This window comes from Debaryomyces hansenii (assembly GCF_000006445.2).
Source record: "Debaryomyces hansenii CBS767 chromosome C complete sequence".
Classification (NCBI taxonomy): domain Eukaryota; kingdom Fungi; phylum Ascomycota; class Pichiomycetes; order Serinales; family Debaryomycetaceae; genus Debaryomyces; species Debaryomyces hansenii.
This window is the reverse complement of record NC_006045.2, coordinates 836,346-854,012: the sequence shown is the minus strand read 5'-3', so window position 1 is coordinate 854,012 and position 17,667 is coordinate 836,346. Positions and strand designations below refer to the sequence as shown.

General features: G+C 37.8%; 8 protein-coding genes across 8 annotated transcripts; 4 read left to right on the top strand and 4 right to left on the bottom strand. All coding sequences in view use genetic code 12, as the record gives it.

Annotated features, from left to right (window-relative positions):
- Positions 1 to 1,671: 1,671 nt before the first annotated feature.
- On the bottom strand, positions 1,672 to 2,352 carry DEHA2C09482g (DEHA2C09482p; the record flags this gene model as incomplete). The annotated part of the gene is made up of 1 exon (XM_458093.1): positions 1,672 to 2,352. The coding sequence occupies one exon, from the start codon at positions 2,350 to 2,352 to the stop codon at positions 1,672 to 1,674; it is 681 nt and encodes a 226-aa protein (XP_458093.1).
- Positions 2,353 to 2,584: 232 nt separating this feature from the next.
- On the top strand, positions 2,585 to 5,182 carry DEHA2C09460g (DEHA2C09460p; the record flags this gene model as incomplete). The annotated part of the gene is made up of 1 exon (XM_458092.1): positions 2,585 to 5,182. One exon carries the CDS (start codon positions 2,585 to 2,587, stop codon positions 5,180 to 5,182), a length of 2,598 nt encoding a protein of 865 aa, XP_458092.2.
- Positions 5,183 to 5,433: 251 nt separating this feature from the next.
- DEHA2C09438g (DEHA2C09438p) lies at positions 5,434 to 5,673 on the bottom strand (the record flags this gene model as incomplete). Its single annotated transcript, XM_458091.1, has 1 exon — positions 5,434 to 5,673. The coding sequence occupies one exon, from the start codon at positions 5,671 to 5,673 to the stop codon at positions 5,434 to 5,436; it is 240 nt and encodes a 79-aa protein (XP_458091.1).
- Positions 5,674 to 6,468: 795 nt separating this feature from the next.
- DEHA2C09416g (DEHA2C09416p) lies at positions 6,469 to 7,290 on the top strand (the record flags this gene model as incomplete). Its single annotated transcript, XM_458090.1, has 1 exon — positions 6,469 to 7,290. The coding sequence occupies one exon, from the start codon at positions 6,469 to 6,471 to the stop codon at positions 7,288 to 7,290; it is 822 nt and encodes a 273-aa protein (XP_458090.1).
- A 791-nt stretch (positions 7,291 to 8,081) lies between these two features.
- DEHA2C09394g (DEHA2C09394p) lies at positions 8,082 to 8,873 on the top strand (the record flags this gene model as incomplete). The annotated part of the gene is made up of 1 exon (XM_458089.1): positions 8,082 to 8,873. The coding sequence occupies one exon, from the start codon at positions 8,082 to 8,084 to the stop codon at positions 8,871 to 8,873; it is 792 nt and encodes a 263-aa protein (XP_458089.2).
- Positions 8,874 to 10,913: 2,040 nt separating this feature from the next.
- DEHA2C09372g (DEHA2C09372p) lies at positions 10,914 to 12,197 on the top strand (the record flags this gene model as incomplete). Its single annotated transcript, XM_458088.1, has 1 exon — positions 10,914 to 12,197. One exon carries the CDS (start codon positions 10,914 to 10,916, stop codon positions 12,195 to 12,197), a length of 1,284 nt encoding a protein of 427 aa, XP_458088.1.
- Positions 12,198 to 14,866: 2,669 nt separating this feature from the next.
- Positions 14,867 to 15,910, bottom strand: DEHA2C09350g (DEHA2C09350p; the record flags this gene model as incomplete). The annotated part of the gene is made up of 1 exon (XM_458084.1): positions 14,867 to 15,910. One exon carries the CDS (start codon positions 15,908 to 15,910, stop codon positions 14,867 to 14,869), a length of 1,044 nt encoding a protein of 347 aa, XP_458084.1.
- A 648-nt stretch (positions 15,911 to 16,558) lies between these two features.
- On the bottom strand, positions 16,559 to 16,771 carry DEHA2C09328g (DEHA2C09328p; the record flags this gene model as incomplete). The annotated part of the gene is made up of 1 exon (XM_458083.1): positions 16,559 to 16,771. One exon carries the CDS (start codon positions 16,769 to 16,771, stop codon positions 16,559 to 16,561), a length of 213 nt encoding a protein of 70 aa, XP_458083.1.
- Positions 16,772 to 17,667: the final 896 nt, after the last annotated feature.

Here is a 17,667-nt window from a genome sequence, read left to right as displayed (position 1 = left end):
AAGATCGAACAACGAGCGATAGTACTTCGATTAGCATAGTGTATTTATTTGAATATAGAAAAGACCGTGAGAATTTGGGAAAAAAGTACACTTCCTACGATCATTTGTTTGGTATTGTTCTATGTGATCACGATATATTGAGAAGAGGCCCATTTGACGATGTCATCAACGAAATGGTTGATTGTTATAAAGGTTCGGACTTCGAGTATGGTTGTGAGTTTGATATGCGAGGATTAGTCGTTAGAGTTAAAGGTTGGTTGTATTATTATTATGATGACAGAGAAATGCTGGAGGTGTTTGATACTTTGAAGAATGAACTAAAATATGAGCAAGCGCTTTCTCCACATAGTCGGACAATGGTCGAATATGTTGTGCAGAGGTTTTTTAATCATCTAGAAAAGAAAAAATCTTTGCATGGAGAGATAAATATACTATATAAGCATTTGGATATACATGAAAAATTTCAATTAATAGACACCACGGAAGAATTTAATGTGAAAAAGGTGTTGACTGAAGAACTGAACCGAAAAATAGAGGAAGAAATAATAGAAATTAATGACAACAAAGAGATGGGGGAAGAAGAGTTGGAAGTTGAATAAGAAGGTGAAGTGTTGAAACAGTTGTGGGAATGCGGTTACAATATTTTAGTCTTTTATGGGCTCAGAATACCGAGGACTATGATGAAGTCTCTAGGGTGCTATAGCGAGGTTTTCTTTTCAACTGTTGTCGACAAGTGGCTTGTGGAAGAACTGGACGTATGCAAGGGATGCTTATTATCAGACGAATATACGAACAAGCTATGTTCCTATCATGGGGCAAAGAGTAAAACTGGCGGGTGCGAGCTAACTCAACTTCTAAAAGCCAATATAATGTTGCTTTTATTCTCAAATAAAGATGCACATTCTAAGATCCACGAAGAGCTTCTGCTGCCAAATATTAGTGATATTATAATGAAAAAATACTCAGGCTTGTTGACTATAGGAACAGAGAATATTATGTGAAGGTATTCAGAAAATTAATGGATGGCAGCTTGACAAAACAGGAGATCTTTCCTTGGAATATTGGAGCAGAGGTTAAGATTCAGCAGTATTTAGAACACGGTAATATTTCTCCAGAAAATCTTGTATATAAACCAACAGGAGGTAGCAACGGAATCGATAAGGCAGCTTTAATGACGATGGTGAGAGAATGTGAGTTGCGATTCAGCCAGTCAAACGGATGTTATATCAAAGGACATTGTTACCGATGCTGGGGAAGGTTAAATCATAATAAAAGAGACCCCAAGTGTCGCAAAAGAAGGATCGCCAAAATATTGATTCATTCGTATTATGAGAGACTGCTGTTGCAGATGTATTTTTTGGAAAGGGGATTGACATTCCGATTACCTACGGTTTGCCACGTTGTAGATTTAATGGTATACTGTTCACGAGAAAGCGCCCCCCTTATTCATAGATTATGTTTTGTGGCTATTGTCTCGATATGAAAGAATGGTAATTGCAAAATTGTATAGTAAATTCAATAGAGCTAAAAAGAATAAATATGTTTACGTTACGTATTCTACAAGATATTAATGAAAGCTAATATACCCTGCAACCGGGTGATAATTGTTTTTAAATGACTTGCTATTTACAATATATACATGCGTTCTCATTAATCATTAAGTGTTGTGAATTAATCTATGATGTCCCCTACGTTTTCAACGTACGGTTTCCTTTTAAATGCCTTAGTTTTGCCCTTCCTGTTATAATACCCGTGGCTGTTATTGCTATCGAAGTTGACCTTACCATCAGTGCTGAACGTATTTCTCAAATTCTTGCCCTTTCTTCCTCCAGATCTCGGCACATTTATCCCTCCCATGGTCACACTCTTCCCGTATGTAAGACGCTTCCTGGCGAGTTCAATATCGTTCATCATCTCTTTCTTGTGGACAAGGCTCTCGTCTTTACGCTTTTCGCCCCGAAGACGAATGCGTTCCTCCTCCGAATCGCTGGGTACCCACGTTGATTTCAATATCCTTCTGATCGCCTCCGGCGATATCTTGAAATGGTTCGCGAGCTCGATCGTCTTCATATGCGGCATCTTGTCTTTGATATTCCGTATGTCCTGGATCTGCTGGCGTGACAACCGATGCGTGGGATTCCACTCACCGTACCTATTCCGTATGGCCTCATCTCTCTTGGTCCACTCAGGCAATTTCTGCTGGGCTTCCTTTTCCCTCTGCTGTATCTTGGTCTTAAATATCTCTTCCGATTTATCTTTCTTGGTGGAATACGCCTGTATTCTTGCTATTCCACCCATAAATCCCCCGCATCCCGGCACAAGCTTCCTCGATGGAATAAGTACCCTAAACATCACCTTCTATATCCTTGTTTGTCGATCTCTATTCACTATTTACGGCTGTACAAACTGAAAAATTTCTACTAACAAAAAAAATTTAATCAGAAAAATTTGAAAGTGCGCCACACAAAACATATATGATGATTAGAAAGAAGATAACATAACAAAGACGATAATTAATATTAATATTGAATTCATTTTTGTCATATAACACTAGGATATAATAAGTTTGAAGTCCAGGAATTAAATGAACTTTTTAAAAAAATTCTTAGGATCAGCTCCTACAGACGAAGTTGCCCTGATTCCATCGGGGAGGTTATTTCTTGCAAGATCACCGCAGTCACCCAAGGGAGAGTTAGAATGCTTATATAATGATGCTTTTGCGTCGATTAGACAGACAACTACTCCATTTTATTACCAGTTATGCATAACAAGAGTATATCAAGAGGGAGAGCTAGATGCACATGGTTCAAGTGGATTTGATGATTCAGATGACTCCGATGAGGACGATCACGATACGCCCCATTCAATTAGCGATTCTAACGCAGGCGGCCACTCGAAAGATGAATGGAGCTTCCCTATTCTGGAGGAATTGAAAATCCACACTTACGACAAGGCGGATGGGAGTAAGACGTTGGCATGGAAGGATTTGAATGGGGATTTGGGCGATAGATTTGAATTCACCGTGGACAGTGATATCAAGTTGACCGAGTTCGATTCGTTTATGTTTGCATTGTACAAGTGTTTATTTGAACTGAAGTATCATAAGAGTTCTCTCAGTATTACTAATATGAGTCAATTACAGGAATTCATTTACAATCCTAAATCCGAATTGTTGACATTTGATGACCTCAGAGGTGATTTTCTGAATTATGAGGACGACGAGGCGTCAGAAGATGTCGATACGGGGGACGATTATCGATCGGTGTCATCGACGGACGAATTTCATGATGCTGAATCCCGTACGACCCCCAGCGCGACGATCAAATCTAGCGGAAAGGCTGAAAGGTCGCCTGTTAAATCGAATGTCGCTGGTGTCCCTTCTATATTTTCGTCAGATAAAGAAGCCTTGAATACGGGGAATGTGCTCTATGAATGCTCGAACTTTGATTTGCATTTATTCGATTCTGATGCGGGGGTTTTCAATCTTCAAGTGAAGAAGCCAGAGTTGAACCTCAAGATAATTGAGTTGGAAAATTGGACCTATTCCTTGCGTTTATTGAGTAGTCATAAGTCGAAACCAATTAATTTTGAATGTATTCTCAGTGCAGATATGAACCCGACCTTCAATTTTGAGTATTTATCATTCATATTCAATCATTTTATTCAAAAATCGGAGACCCAAACATTAGCGTATTCTTGGTTATTAAAGTTTTCTCATTTCAATGAATTACAAGAGTTTCAAGTTAGCTTCATGAAGGCCATGTGGGAATCCTTAAATAAGATCAAATGGAACAAAAGCCGTCCTTCAGAACAGGATTATGTCCTCGATGCGTTCTCCAATCTCGCGATCGACGATGAAGATCTTACAGAAAATGATAAAAAGGAGATTAATGAAATGAGTGATGACGATATGCTAATTGATAATGATTATAGTGATGACGAAGATGCGATCAGCAAATTAGTTAACAGAAGTATACGTGGCGAAACGACGAAGCCTCGTCATAAATACGTAGATGATGATGATGATGAATATGGTGATTACGATGAAGAGAAGCAATTGGATGCCTTCAAACGTGAACAAGATAAAAATTCAAATTTATCAGTCGGGTACGCTAATGATAGATCATACGTAGTAAGGGGTGATAAATTAGGAGTTTTCAATAATAATAATAACAATTTGAATTACCAAACTACCATTTCCAATCTAAAAACTTTGGATGGTAAAAGGTTTACTCCAGAACAAGTAATGTTGCACATGCAAGATCAACATATGGTCATGTCTAATAAGGACATGGATGATAAACGACTCTATAAAATGGATTTAAGCAGAGGAAAAATTGTTGATGAATGGGAAGTGGACGATATAATACCTATTGAATCGTACGGTCCAAACAGCAAATTCTCTCAGTTAACCAATGAACAGACATTAACTGGTATGTCAAGGAATAAGTTGTTCAAGGTAGATCCAAGATTACCAACAACCAAACTAGTTCAAGGAGATGACAACCTTAGAACACCTAATTATAATTTCCTGGCGCTTTCTACCACTGAACAAGGATTCCTTGCAGTCGGTTCAGCAAAGGGTGACATTAGATTGTTCGATAGATTGGGTACAAATGCGAAAAGTTTGTTGCCATCTTTGGGTGAAGCTATCATAGGAATCGATGTTTCAAATGATGGAAGATGGATTTTGGCTACTTGTAAAACTTATTTATTATTGGTTGATGCTAAAGTTGGAGCTAACCAGCGAAACGAAGGAAGCCTCGGATACGTTAAATCCTTTGACAAGGACAAGAAGCCTAAACCAAGAAGATTAACGATCAAACCCGAGCATGTTGCATATATGTCCATGAAAACAGAGGGCAAACCATTACAATTCACTAAAGCATATTTTAATACCGGTATTGATTCGAAGGAAACTACAATTGTTACATCCACTGGTCCATATATTATATCATGGTCATTAAAGAAGGTCTTGAGTAACAACTCGAGTAAGGAAGATCAACCATACTTGATCAAAAGATATGACCAGAATGTTATCGCCGATAATTTCAAATTTGGTTCCAACTCAGATGTTATCATTGCTTTACAAGACGATGTGTCAATGGCAAATAAGAAGAACTTTCGTAAGGCCAACAAGAGTTCCTTATTCTCCAGAGATAACGTTGTCAATAATTATTAGTATATATATACATAGTTAATAAATACTTATGTGCATTAATCGTCATTAAATAGCTTCCGACAGAGATATGACCATTGTGGGAATCCATATTCCTCTTGTCCTCGTCTTGTCCTTTTCCTGTTTTACGTAGTCTTATTCAGTATTCATTACCCTTCTTTGTACAAGATTCTTCATCAAACTAGCATATTATTATTGCTGTTCGATTATGGTACAGCCAGGCCATCTTAGATGTTAGCTCAAGTGTCTCGTTCTTAACGTTTTCCAAAGCCAAATGATCTCTTGAATTCATCAAACCAAATTATTCTAAATGCATTAAACTTGTGAGCTCTCGTGGGTACATAGTCTCCTGCTTCCATCGTCTTATGAACCTCCTCGTGCATTGGAATCCTATTAATCTTAGCATGAACCCGACGAACATAATGATGGAATCTCGGTGATTCCATTAAAGCCCTATATAACCATTCTTCGAGTGATCTTGGTGGTGGTTTCATACTAGGTACTAAATAGGCAAGTTACTAATTGAAAAATTAGACACGATAAATTTATCGCACCTTTTTTTATTACCACGTAATTACTTCTTCTACTACTTGTTCAAGATAACAGTTCTAGTACGATAATAATATAGAATATAAAGGCAAAGATGATTACAGATGATCAATTGAATACGATTGTATTAACATTTGGTATTGCTTCGGTGATTTTGATATTGATTTATCACACTATTTCAACGAACGTCAAGAATTTGGAAAACTAATGATATTAGTGAATCAACAACATCCATTGACACAATACACCATTTTATCCCCCTGGCCATTAACATGACATTTACAATAAGCAAATGTATGCTGTTTCGTCCCTATACCACCATCTTACAAAGTCACTGAACATATCAGCTACACCCATTTTACATCAACACAACCCAATACTCCAATTTCCACTCCACCATTGCACAATTCAATTAAACATCAATATCTGCTCAATTAGACTCAGCGTATTGTCCATCTATCACTCACATACCACATGTGCTACGACCATTCTACGAATGAGAAACCTTTCAATGTCTGTGGATGAACGGACGGACCAATTTATTTCAAATTTGAGCAATGTATGATCATGAGCCAGTATTCCGTTAGGAGTTCTGATCATCTACAATCTACATTCATTCTTATATAATTCTATAGATAATGTAAAATAGTAAATTATATTTAGTCGTGTACTAAACGTTGATATGGAAGATCAAAAGTACGTAGAACCAATATAGAACTATAGGTAAAGCAGAGTCAAGCATGGAATCGGTGAAAAAGTGTTCTAGGTGTCGAGGAAAACGGCTAGACGAGACAGAGTTTGAATTATTCAAGTACTCAACTTGTAGTAAGTGTCGGAATAAACGAAAAATCGTTAAACAATTTCCAGCCTTGGATCAACAGTCGGTCGAATTCCACACAAATACATTCCACAAGTTCAACAACTACCTAGAAATCTTGAAGACAAACAAAAATACCGACTTGTCTAACGTCAAGTTCATGGAGAGTGTAAATGACGACGAATTCCCCATTTACACTATAATGGATATAAATCAACAGACCAACCCCAATGAGTTCTACTCCGACATATCAAAAAAGCTAATAAAACGCTATATTGACCCCATAAGCTTGGTCACGGGCTACAAGTTCCCCATCAGGGACTACCACAAGGGCGGAATTAAGACCAAAAAAGTGTCGTTGATGTTCATTTGTTGCCAGGATAAGACCAAACAACGCAAATCCCGCAGTAAACAGCACAAGCGAGTCAGCAACAAATTGAAAATCTACAACTGCTTCTCCAAAGTAAATCTCAACTACGACCTATTGATCGGAGGCATAACTATTACATACACTCATAAATGTCATGCGAACAACACTGTAGACTACGACGACCATTCGGATCACTCCAATCTCAGAAGCGAACTACACACACAAATACGAAGTGACCCAGCCACCCACCCCAACGACGATGACTTGAAGGACCCTCGCGAACTAGACCACTTCAACGACTCAATCCAGTCGATAGCTGCTGCAGCAGTCGAAAATAAGTTCATCAACATCGACGACCGCTTAATCAATCACTAATTCCCGATTAAGCCGGTTTTCGCTCGTGCGTCTTGTTCATCGATAACCAATATGGTCGTTCTCCTGCTACGCCCACTATCGCGTATCTATGCAATCACATAGCCAGGACTATTGTGGTGTTGATAACATCTATCTTTCGGTGATAACACTGTTCGCCCGGATATCGGACTCTGTTACGTACGTTCCATCATCACGCATGAATTGCATCAAACGATGTTGATATCGGCTTTCTTATCCGATGACTAACGTCCACCACAATCCACTGTTAATGCTCGGGTGTCTCAGAACCACATTTGATCCGTTTATCCACAACCTGGCCATTACGGGCCATACGACTTTTTACCTATCGTATTAATCCGTATCTCCCCCCCTTTACTTATCATCCGATTACATATCATGCCACCAGGCATCTGCTGACATTTGGTGGTCATACCAGCAACTTTAGTCCTACACCTAGTCCTGTAGGTTGAACCTTATTGTTTACGCATATGCTTGACCGTTTATATGCTACACTTGCCAATTTGTATACAAAACGGTCACAATGCACAACCGGAATTTTAATCGTGGATTATGGCTTGTAACCAGCAGGTCCTTCAACTATTTTACTTGATGCAATGTACGTAAACTTGAATTATAAAGTGGCCCATTGTTCATAGCATTGTGGGCTCGCGCAATTATTTTATAGCCGTTAGTATATAGTTTATCGGAACCCCACTAAATAATCATATATAATAGATATTAAAGAATTATTTTACTAAAAACTATTACAAGGAGCAAAGCATACCGCAAAGATGTCAAACTATAGGATATTCCCTATATGTGAACCAGACATAAATATAACAAATAGGAATAAGGAAATACCTTGCAAATATATATTATTTGGTGAAGAGAAGATCCAAAATGTGCCTAACCTAGAGGACATAATTAATGATAGAAATGTAGGTCCATTTAATAAGGGAAACTTGGTTCAATATTTATCAAACAGTCATTGTCTTGAAAATTATGAATTTATTGTATTCATGAATAAATTTTTGGCCGAAACAAGGAGTGTGGAGAAAAAGAATACATGGCAGTATATCTTGATGACGTTTTTACTAGAGGATGCACTCAAGGAGATTAATTTACCGTGTGATATAAGAAATGGGCTTTTGGAATGCGAGGAAGAGTATCCGAGAGAGGATTTGGCGATGAAAGCCAAGATGATAATCTACGACCTTCTCTGTGATTCCTACCACGAGTTTGTCAAGTTGATGAAGCTACAGATACATGCTGACTGTTGTACGCATAAGATTCAGGGTTGTAGCCAGGAAGCGGGTGAGCTAGAAAGCTACAGACCTAAAGGACACAGTTTTGCGTTCGAGCTGTTTTCCCCATTGTCATCTCTGCGTACGGTAGACTTTGACGACAGCGATGTAAACGAAATCACTCACACCAATAGCATGGGTGCATCTAGACACAATAGTACCGGCTCCAGAGGGTCGTCCATCGGGTCGTTGGTTGATTCACTCAAGAATAATGATCTAGTCAATTGGAGAAAAACGGTCAAGAAGCTAAAGATCAGACGGTTTCTGAATGAGATATAACTACAGCCGAAGGCTCCGGTGCGAGCTTCAAGGCACTACAATGCATTACGAATATGATTTATGATAGATATAGAGTAATAGATAACCTTATTCCAAAATGTCTCAGTAGGATAGATATAGTCACACGGCCTCAGCCCTCGTATTCCGCTAAGGTTTACTGGCTATCTGTAATCCTCAGCCACGCATATTAGAAAATCTTATCTAACGTCCGTTATCGTGACTCTCGATGAGCAGCTTCTCCACATTTGTTCTACTATCAAACCTATGTATGCCTAGAATCCATGGTCCGCTTATTAATGGTGGCTTTCAAGTGACCCTACAGCCTCCGTTCTTGATCTTGATCTACCGTTTTACTGGCCAGCTCCCTTCATGATTACCCCTTAATCCCGACTTATTAATGCACTCGTTTTCTACACGGTCTTATGTTCTTAGTATCTGAGTTTCCTTACTGGTCTACTTTGAGCCAATTTTGAGTGGGTTAGTTGGAGAATCTCGAACGTTTTTGCACCAAATGATCTCCCAGTACCTTAATACTCCGATATATCGGTCTTATTTCTTTCATGCATTATAACAATACCCATAAAACCTATGCAGTAACACTTTTTTGGCCCATGTGAGGATGTTCTAGAGGAACCCCTCCTGGTGTTGTACACTGCAGGGTTCTAGTAGAGTATATTTTGACATGAATTCGTATAAAACAGTAATTACTGTATCATGAACGACCGTTTACGGACTCTCCGCTATCTGCTCACAATCTGTAAACAATGTGGGGACACCCCTATTAATATTTTTTTAAAGAGGATAGCTGTAACCATAACCTGACATTAACGAGCCACCGAAAAGTGTGGTTAGACTTACCGTTTCAGTCACATGAGGCTTGTGGGATAAAATTAGGTTTCTCGTGTTAAGGAGCAGTCTTCAATGAATGATCTAACATTCGGATTAATGGCCATGCAGATAACAGCATGAGACAGAAATAGATTACTATAGAGGATAGCTTATCTAATCGGTAAAGGTTGGAGTGATAAGCTTGCTTTTTATGTTGGTGACGAGAAAACCTTACACCAGGTGTTAGAATTGTTGGAACTGAGATTCCATGCATGGAAGACGAGGGGATAGCATGTGAGTAATACAAGTATTAAGTTCAGGTAATTAATTTTATGAGTAAAAGTGATTTCAAAACGGCTCTTACAGATTATAAGGCTAAAAGTATGTTCGTCTGCGATGGAATGGGCACAATAATAAGCTCTAAATTTCAGATTTCAAGAGAGGGAGTGCAAATGAACAGAAATTTCACGGTGATTTCTTAGAATTAAGATTCACAAGCTTAATTTGTTATATATTTATAAACAATGAAAAAACAAATAAGAGTAAGGTTATTGGTAGTCTATAATGTTTTTCGAAGATAATCTTTGAACTAAGCTTTCTATATATCCATGTATTAACAATAGAATATGAGAGTACTCGTGATTCAAAGGTTTCTTAATGTTGGCGTTCGAGGACAATCTGCTGTGGGAGAAGCCTGTATTAATATCTGACCTTTCAATAGAAGGTGATACTTAATAAACTAGAAAATGAGCGGTTAATCTAGGCGTATTTTTGTTATTACACTGGTCCTTGCAATATTCAAGTGGATAATCTGATACTGTATAACGCTAGACTAATGCGTATAGCTGCGAAATTTTTACCAAAGTTGTCGTCATAATGCAGATCGTCGACTTAAAAAACGTAGAAATCTAATTTTACAAAAATAGTACGGTGGTATTCTGGATATACTGAAAGCATTTCAAGTTAGTAAACACATTTTTTCTATTGCACCCAATCAAGTGAAATTTAGTTGCATAAATTATTTCCAACTGCATGACATGAGAAACAAATGACACTGCAATTCTCATGCAATGTCCTAGATCCCTTGGCCAATAATAATGTAGTCACTTAGAAGTTATTAATAGCAATAAAATTTGAGCTTAAACTTAAAAAGTTTTTCTGAAATAATAGATTGTTTAGATCTACTATTACTTTTTCTATAATCAATTCACAATGAAATTTAAGATCAATTGGCTCATATTTTTCTACCTTTCGTTATGCTTTTGTTCCAAATCTCAAGTCAATGATCGCTATACAAGGAGAACACCTGGTGAGGTGAATATTGATTTTTATAATAACATAATTGAGAAAGATATGAGAAAAGGGTTTCACTCCGATCTCAGTCTTAACTTCACGCTTGAAGATTGTAAGGCAATGAAATATTGTCCTGCAACCATGGAATACGGTGAAGAATTCACTAAAAATTTATTAACTTTGGACATGTTCGAAGTCCTTACTTTTACATTGAATAAGAATGAAGATGAATTAAGACAGCCTATTAACGATACTTCTTACTGGTATGAATACTCTCATAACAAGTTCAATGGTAAGGCCATTGGAAAATATGTTTCACCACAACATTTTCATTATGCAGATAAAACTAAATTAATCATCACGGTCCCTATTTATCTCGTATGTTCTATTATTGCTGCTGTTGTATATATTTATAAGAGAAAGTTGCTTGTCAAGATGAATTTTAAATTCTCGAATATTTCTAGGATTCTATTCAAATATTTATCTGTCAAATTGGTATTTGGTACTGTCTATCTAATGTACTTAGTAGTGTTTGTTGATTTTAGAACGCAGCCCTTGGGTCATTTTAAAATCTTAGTAACATTCACTATATTCAAGTACATATTAAGTCTTACAACCTTCCTTTTGGTGGTGCTTTTGGCTTTTGGGTATTGTACTTCGTTCTTCACATTTACCAATAGAAAACCTATTTTATGGAAGGTATGTGGGATCACCTTATTAAATGGCATCCAAAGTTTTCCAAAGCTTTTCTATGAACTACAAGATATCAAAAACTCCGTGCCTTTTTTCCGTGCTTATAAAAGCAGGTTACCCATTCCTGTCACAATTGGGTTTATAGCTCTATACATTGTGATCTTATTTGCTCTCACATACATTGCATATGATACATATAAGCATTCCCATAAGAGGGATGCGAGGTTTTTGCTTTCGTTTCAAATAATATTGGCAGCTTATGTCTTATCTCCATTTATAGTTGTTCCTAGTGGACGATCGACGATACCACTCTTTATAAAAAACAAGTATTTGCTAAATGAGGGAGCCCCAGAACATTATTCGCAAAGTATTCATGTTCCTGATGTTATTGAATTGTTTGCTATTGGAGCTTTGATTTATATCTGGAGAGATTTGAAATACGTTGAAAATGATGGTGATGTTTACGATAAGCTTGACAATGGTGAATATGAATTAGAAGAGAGTCATTAGTATAAGTATAAATCGGCGGACTAAATCTCATTTTTACTTTAATGGCTTCATTTTTCTACAGGGAATACTAGTTATATAAGCATTTACCATTGGACTAAGATATAAACTTTATAAATATACTGAGTTTTATACTCGTACACGATACATGTTGTGAATGTAACTCTTCAAATAGTATTGTTCGAATGCGAAGTTGGAAACCATGGATTTTAAAACTTCGACACTTACATACATATATTCTTTCTCAAACCTACTGATAGAAACACATGAAGGATTATGTATTTAATTGGCTGAAACGTTTCCTTATTACTATCCTGAAAGGATATTCTTGATACCTGAAAACATTCGACTGAAATATGTACGTGCTGCGAAATTTGCGCAAGAGCTGTCATAATGCAGATCGTGAACTTACGTCATTTAGATAATAACAACATGTTGGTACTCTGGTTATATTTAGTCACATTTAAACTTTTTAGAATAATTTACTATATGCGGGCCATCATTATTGAAGGCGCCATTTATTTTTCTTTAAGAGATAAGGACAACCATAATTCTTGCTCGTGAATCATAATTTCCATATCCGTATACATATTGTACATGCACTATGAATTAATTACGTGGATTATAATTCAACTGCATGACATGAGAAACAAAATGATACTCTCATGCAGTGTCCTAGATCCCTTGGCCAATAATAATGTAGTCACTTAGAAGTTATTAATAGCAATAAAATTTGAGCTTAAACTTAAAAAGTTTTTCTGAAATAATAGATTGTTTAGATCTACTATTACTTTTTCTATAATCAATTCACGATGAAATTTAAGATCAATTGGCTCATATTTTTCTACCTTTCGTTAGGTTTTTGTTCCAAATCTAAAATCAATGATCGCTATACAATGAGAACGCCTGGCGAGGTATTTGTTGGTTTTTATAATAACATATTCGAGGAAGATACGTCAAAAGGATTTCTGTCCAATGTCCATCTTAACTTTACACTAGAAGATTGTAAGGCAATGAAAGTTTGTCCTTCCAACATGGAATACGGTGAAGAATTCACTAAGAATTTATTAACCTTGGACATGTTCGAGGTCCTTACTTTTACGTTGAACAAGAACGAAGATGAGTTAAGACAACCTATTAATGATACTTCTTACTGGTATGAATACTCTCGTAACGAGTTTAGAGGTAAGGCAATTGGAAAGAATGTTAGGCCAAAAGACTTCCATCGTGCAGATAAGTATAAGTTGATTATTACGGTTCCTATTTATCTCGTATGTTCTATCATTACTGTTGCTGTATATCTTTATAAGAGAAAGTTGCTTGTCAAGATGAATTTTAAATTCTCGAACATTTCTAGGATTCTATTCAAATATTTATCTGTGAAATTGGTATTTGGTACTACTTAGTCTTGTTTGATGATTTAGGAATGCAGCGCTTGGGGAATTTTAAAATCCTAGTAACATTAACTATATTCAAGTACATATTAAGTCTTACAAGCTTCCTTTTAGTGGTGCTTTTGGCTTTTGGTTATTGTACTTCGTTCTTCACATTTACCAATAGAAGACCCATATTATGGAAGGTATTTGGCGTTACCTTATTATATGGCATCCAAAGTTTTCCAAAGCTTTTCTATGAACTACAAGATATCAAGAACACCGAGACATTTTTCTATACTAGTTTTAGAAGCAGGCTACCAGTTCCTGTGGCAGTTGCCTTTATAATATTGTACATTGCAATCCTATTCGCCACCGCATATATTGCATATGGTACATACAAGCATGCTCATACGAGAGATGCAAGATTTTTGCTCTCGTTTCAAATAATTTTGGCAGCTTACGTCTTATCTCCACTTATAGTTGTTCCTTACGGACGTTCAGCGATACCTAATTTTATAAAAAACAAATACTTGCTAAATGATAGAGGGGCAGAGGAATCTTATTCAGAAGGAGTTCATATTCCGGATGTTATTGAATTGTTTGCTATAGGAGCTTTGATTTATACTTGGAGAGATTTGAAGTACGTAGAAAATGATAGTGATGCCTATGATAAGCTTGACAATGGTGAATATGAATTAGAAGAAAGTCACTAGTATATATCATGAAAATAAGCCTATTTTTTTTGTTGAATGATTTCTTGTATCTATGAACTATTCATTACCCAAAAAATGCCGTTTTACATGAGTATCTAAACTCGTAGGGTAATATATGCTCTGATGTACTTTGCGATGGATTTTGCGAATATACTGCAGCTAAAAAATATAGTCATTACTGGAAGTATGCAACCACTTCTTCCTACTTAGTGTTTATCTCATAACTCAGTATATAAATAATATAAACCTAGCTCTTTTGTATCCTGGTAGGCATAGTGTGCTTAAATCTTTTTGTTTGAATTTTTTCAATTTTTAAAAGCATTATTCAGGAATTCAGGATACTTCACAAAATTTACGAATTTGCAGAAATTTATGAAAAATTGCGAACTATTGATGGATTTTTCAAATCAATCATATTGACTTGATCACATTGGCTTATTCTTCTAATAAAGATGACTTATTTACACTAGCTTACAATTTCTTCTAATAACGATCATACATTTATACCCGATAAATAAGAATTAAATACAGAAGTGTGCAAGATTTTATTTTAACCGTACAATTAATATAAGTTTCATCTATTCTATTGTCTTGCTCTTTCCTTCAACATTCTTAACTCATATTCCGATTTTTGACTTCCTTTTTCTATGATAAGATTTTTTAATAATTTGTTCTCCATTTCAAGCTGTTGTGTTTTGGATTCGAACGATTTAATCATCTCGTTCAAGTTTTGTATCTTGTCTTCCATTTGCTTTTCTTTCATCTTCTTTTTGATTCGGAACCTTGCACTAGCTGCGGTGTTTCGCCTACGTTTGTCCAACTCGGACTCATTACCGTTTTCATCAAGGTTGCTCGCCACACTATCTGCCGCATCGTTCGTACCATTATAATCATTACCATCGTCAATACCACCGTCGATACCACCGTCAATACCACCGTCAATACCACCATCAATGCTAGCCGCAATGCTAGGAGAGCGAGTGGAGTGTCTGGTCGGCTGTGTAGGAGGCATGTTCTGTTGGTGTTGGGCCACCAAGGCTGATAAAAGCTCGATCTGATTTTGTGAGAGCCCTGCAGATTCTAGGGACGACTTTGCACCCGGCGGAACAGGCCACTTAGGCAAACTGGATACGTTCACGTTCGGATGTGAAGGTTCATCAAAGCCGTTGTGAGGTTCGTGGAAGTCTTCATTTCTATTATTGGCACTGGTTCCCGGTATATGGTTCACCATAAGATTATGATCCAAGTCGTGATTCAAGTTGTTAATAGGCGCATTAGACGCAATAGGGCCATTATGATTACCGGGATCATTGAGGTTACGGTTGGAGAAGTCGCCATTACCATTATTTCCATGGCTGTTGCCCGAATATGGCGAGCTGGGCTTCTTGTCCTCGTCAGGAAATATAAACGAATCATCCGCAAATGCAGCCAAGTCGAGTGATAACTGGCCATCAATGTCCAAGTTGGGCGTAGGCTCTCCCGTGCTACCCGAGTTGGTATGCATAAAGTTGTCGATGTAAACCAACTGCTCCAAAAGTGACGAAGACGTAGCGTTGTTGTCTGGAAGCGAGTTGGCCGTGTTGGTCGGATCGTCTTGGGGCAAATTTAAGTCTCTCGAGTTATTCATGGTTCCATTTGGTACTATATCATGCGCTGGTTTTTGTTATTAGTATATGTGTCAGTAAGTCAACCCAATGTCTCTTAATATGACATCTTTAGTGGCATCTGACCATATATATCTGGATTAGTTATCCACAGATTCATAAAATGGGTGCTAGATTACGAAAATCCACGTGACTTCTGAACATAACCACGATGGGCTAGTATCAGACTAGCGGATAATTGTCCGATAGCAACATTATCGAAGCATGCCACATGCCACAGATCGCTAGGGCTGTCGACAGTACGACTTGACATGTATTTTTTTATCGCTGTTTGACATCTATTTGGTTCATACATCTTGTTTTGCTACATCTGTGGTGTTTTCGCAATGCTTTTTCTCGATGCTCGTTATACTGGCGGCTCACTCTACTCTACTCTACTGACCCTACGGCTGTGCTTGGTGATAAATCCGTTTATTCGCCTGAATCCATATACTATACACCCGTACTTGCGTACCCTGTAACCATATATCTATAACCTAATCATAACATATCATACACCATAATAAATGCAATTTACGTTGCGGTCGATCTCGCTACCTTTGCGGTGTCGCCCCGTGTGCGTGTGAAACCATTTCCATTTCTCGTACCAGCTACCAGAGCCTACTACGAATTTATTTCTTCGCCTTCAACTTGATAGCTAAAGGAGATTGGTTGGCAGCCTTCAATCTGTATTCAGCAAAAGTTCTGAAAGAGTTACCGTAGGTAGGTTTCCATTTGAGACCTAAATTACGGGAGTTCTTAGCAGCATTGAATGCACTGCCGGCGACAGATTCTTTTTGGAATGCGATTCTGGAAACGGTGCTGAAGCTTCTAGCTGAGATCATAATAACTAATTTGGGTATCTATAGACAAAAAAACAGAAGTGAAGAATCAATGGGGATGGGTGAAATTTATAAGGTGCAAATGAAAAAAAAAATTTGTCATACAAAAGGCGCAAATGGGCCACACCAACCGAGCATCAATACGAATTGCATGATTTTGTACAAGCAGCAACGTATTAATGGCGTTAGCGGTGATATGCACTCGCGCTATCTAGGAAATCGCACGAATCGCAGTGAGAGTTGGTCTTTATCGCAGACGCATGTGAGGGCGGCCCACGAAGACCGAGCAATTTTGCGGGAGGGCAACCATTGCGGGACAGCGGGTCTGTAAACCCGCTGAAGGTATCGACGTTGATGAATAATCGCTGTGGGTCGGTGATACGACGACACAAGGTTAAATAGGAAGGAACACCACGAGGAGTAGTCGGACGTAAGTGCATGGAGGAGTTGTAGAGTCGGGGATGGGTGGAAGAGAAGGAATAGCTGGTGCAGGATGTGACCGGTGTAGGGATTGACAGTGACTTAATATGGTGGACGTAGGAGATTAATGTGCGCTACAGAAGTAGGGAGGTAGGTGCAGGGATGGGACCAAAGTTCTTGACTGGAGTTATCGGATTATCCCCCACCAAGAACCCCATCTAAACCGCCCTCAAAGTTTATCCGTTTGTACTGGCCGCCCCGATGTGCTTTTTGCTGTTGTGTTGTGCTTTTGGTTCTGTTATCTTCTTCTGATATTCTGTCATTCCAGCACCCTAATTTCGCATTCGATATTCAACATAAGTGTAGGATACATTTCTCAAGTCCCCGGGTCTTGCTCTGACTACTCTTTCTCTGACTCGGCCTTCCCTTCACCCATATTTCGTTGGAAAAATCCCGTCATCAACACCCCCAACGACCAC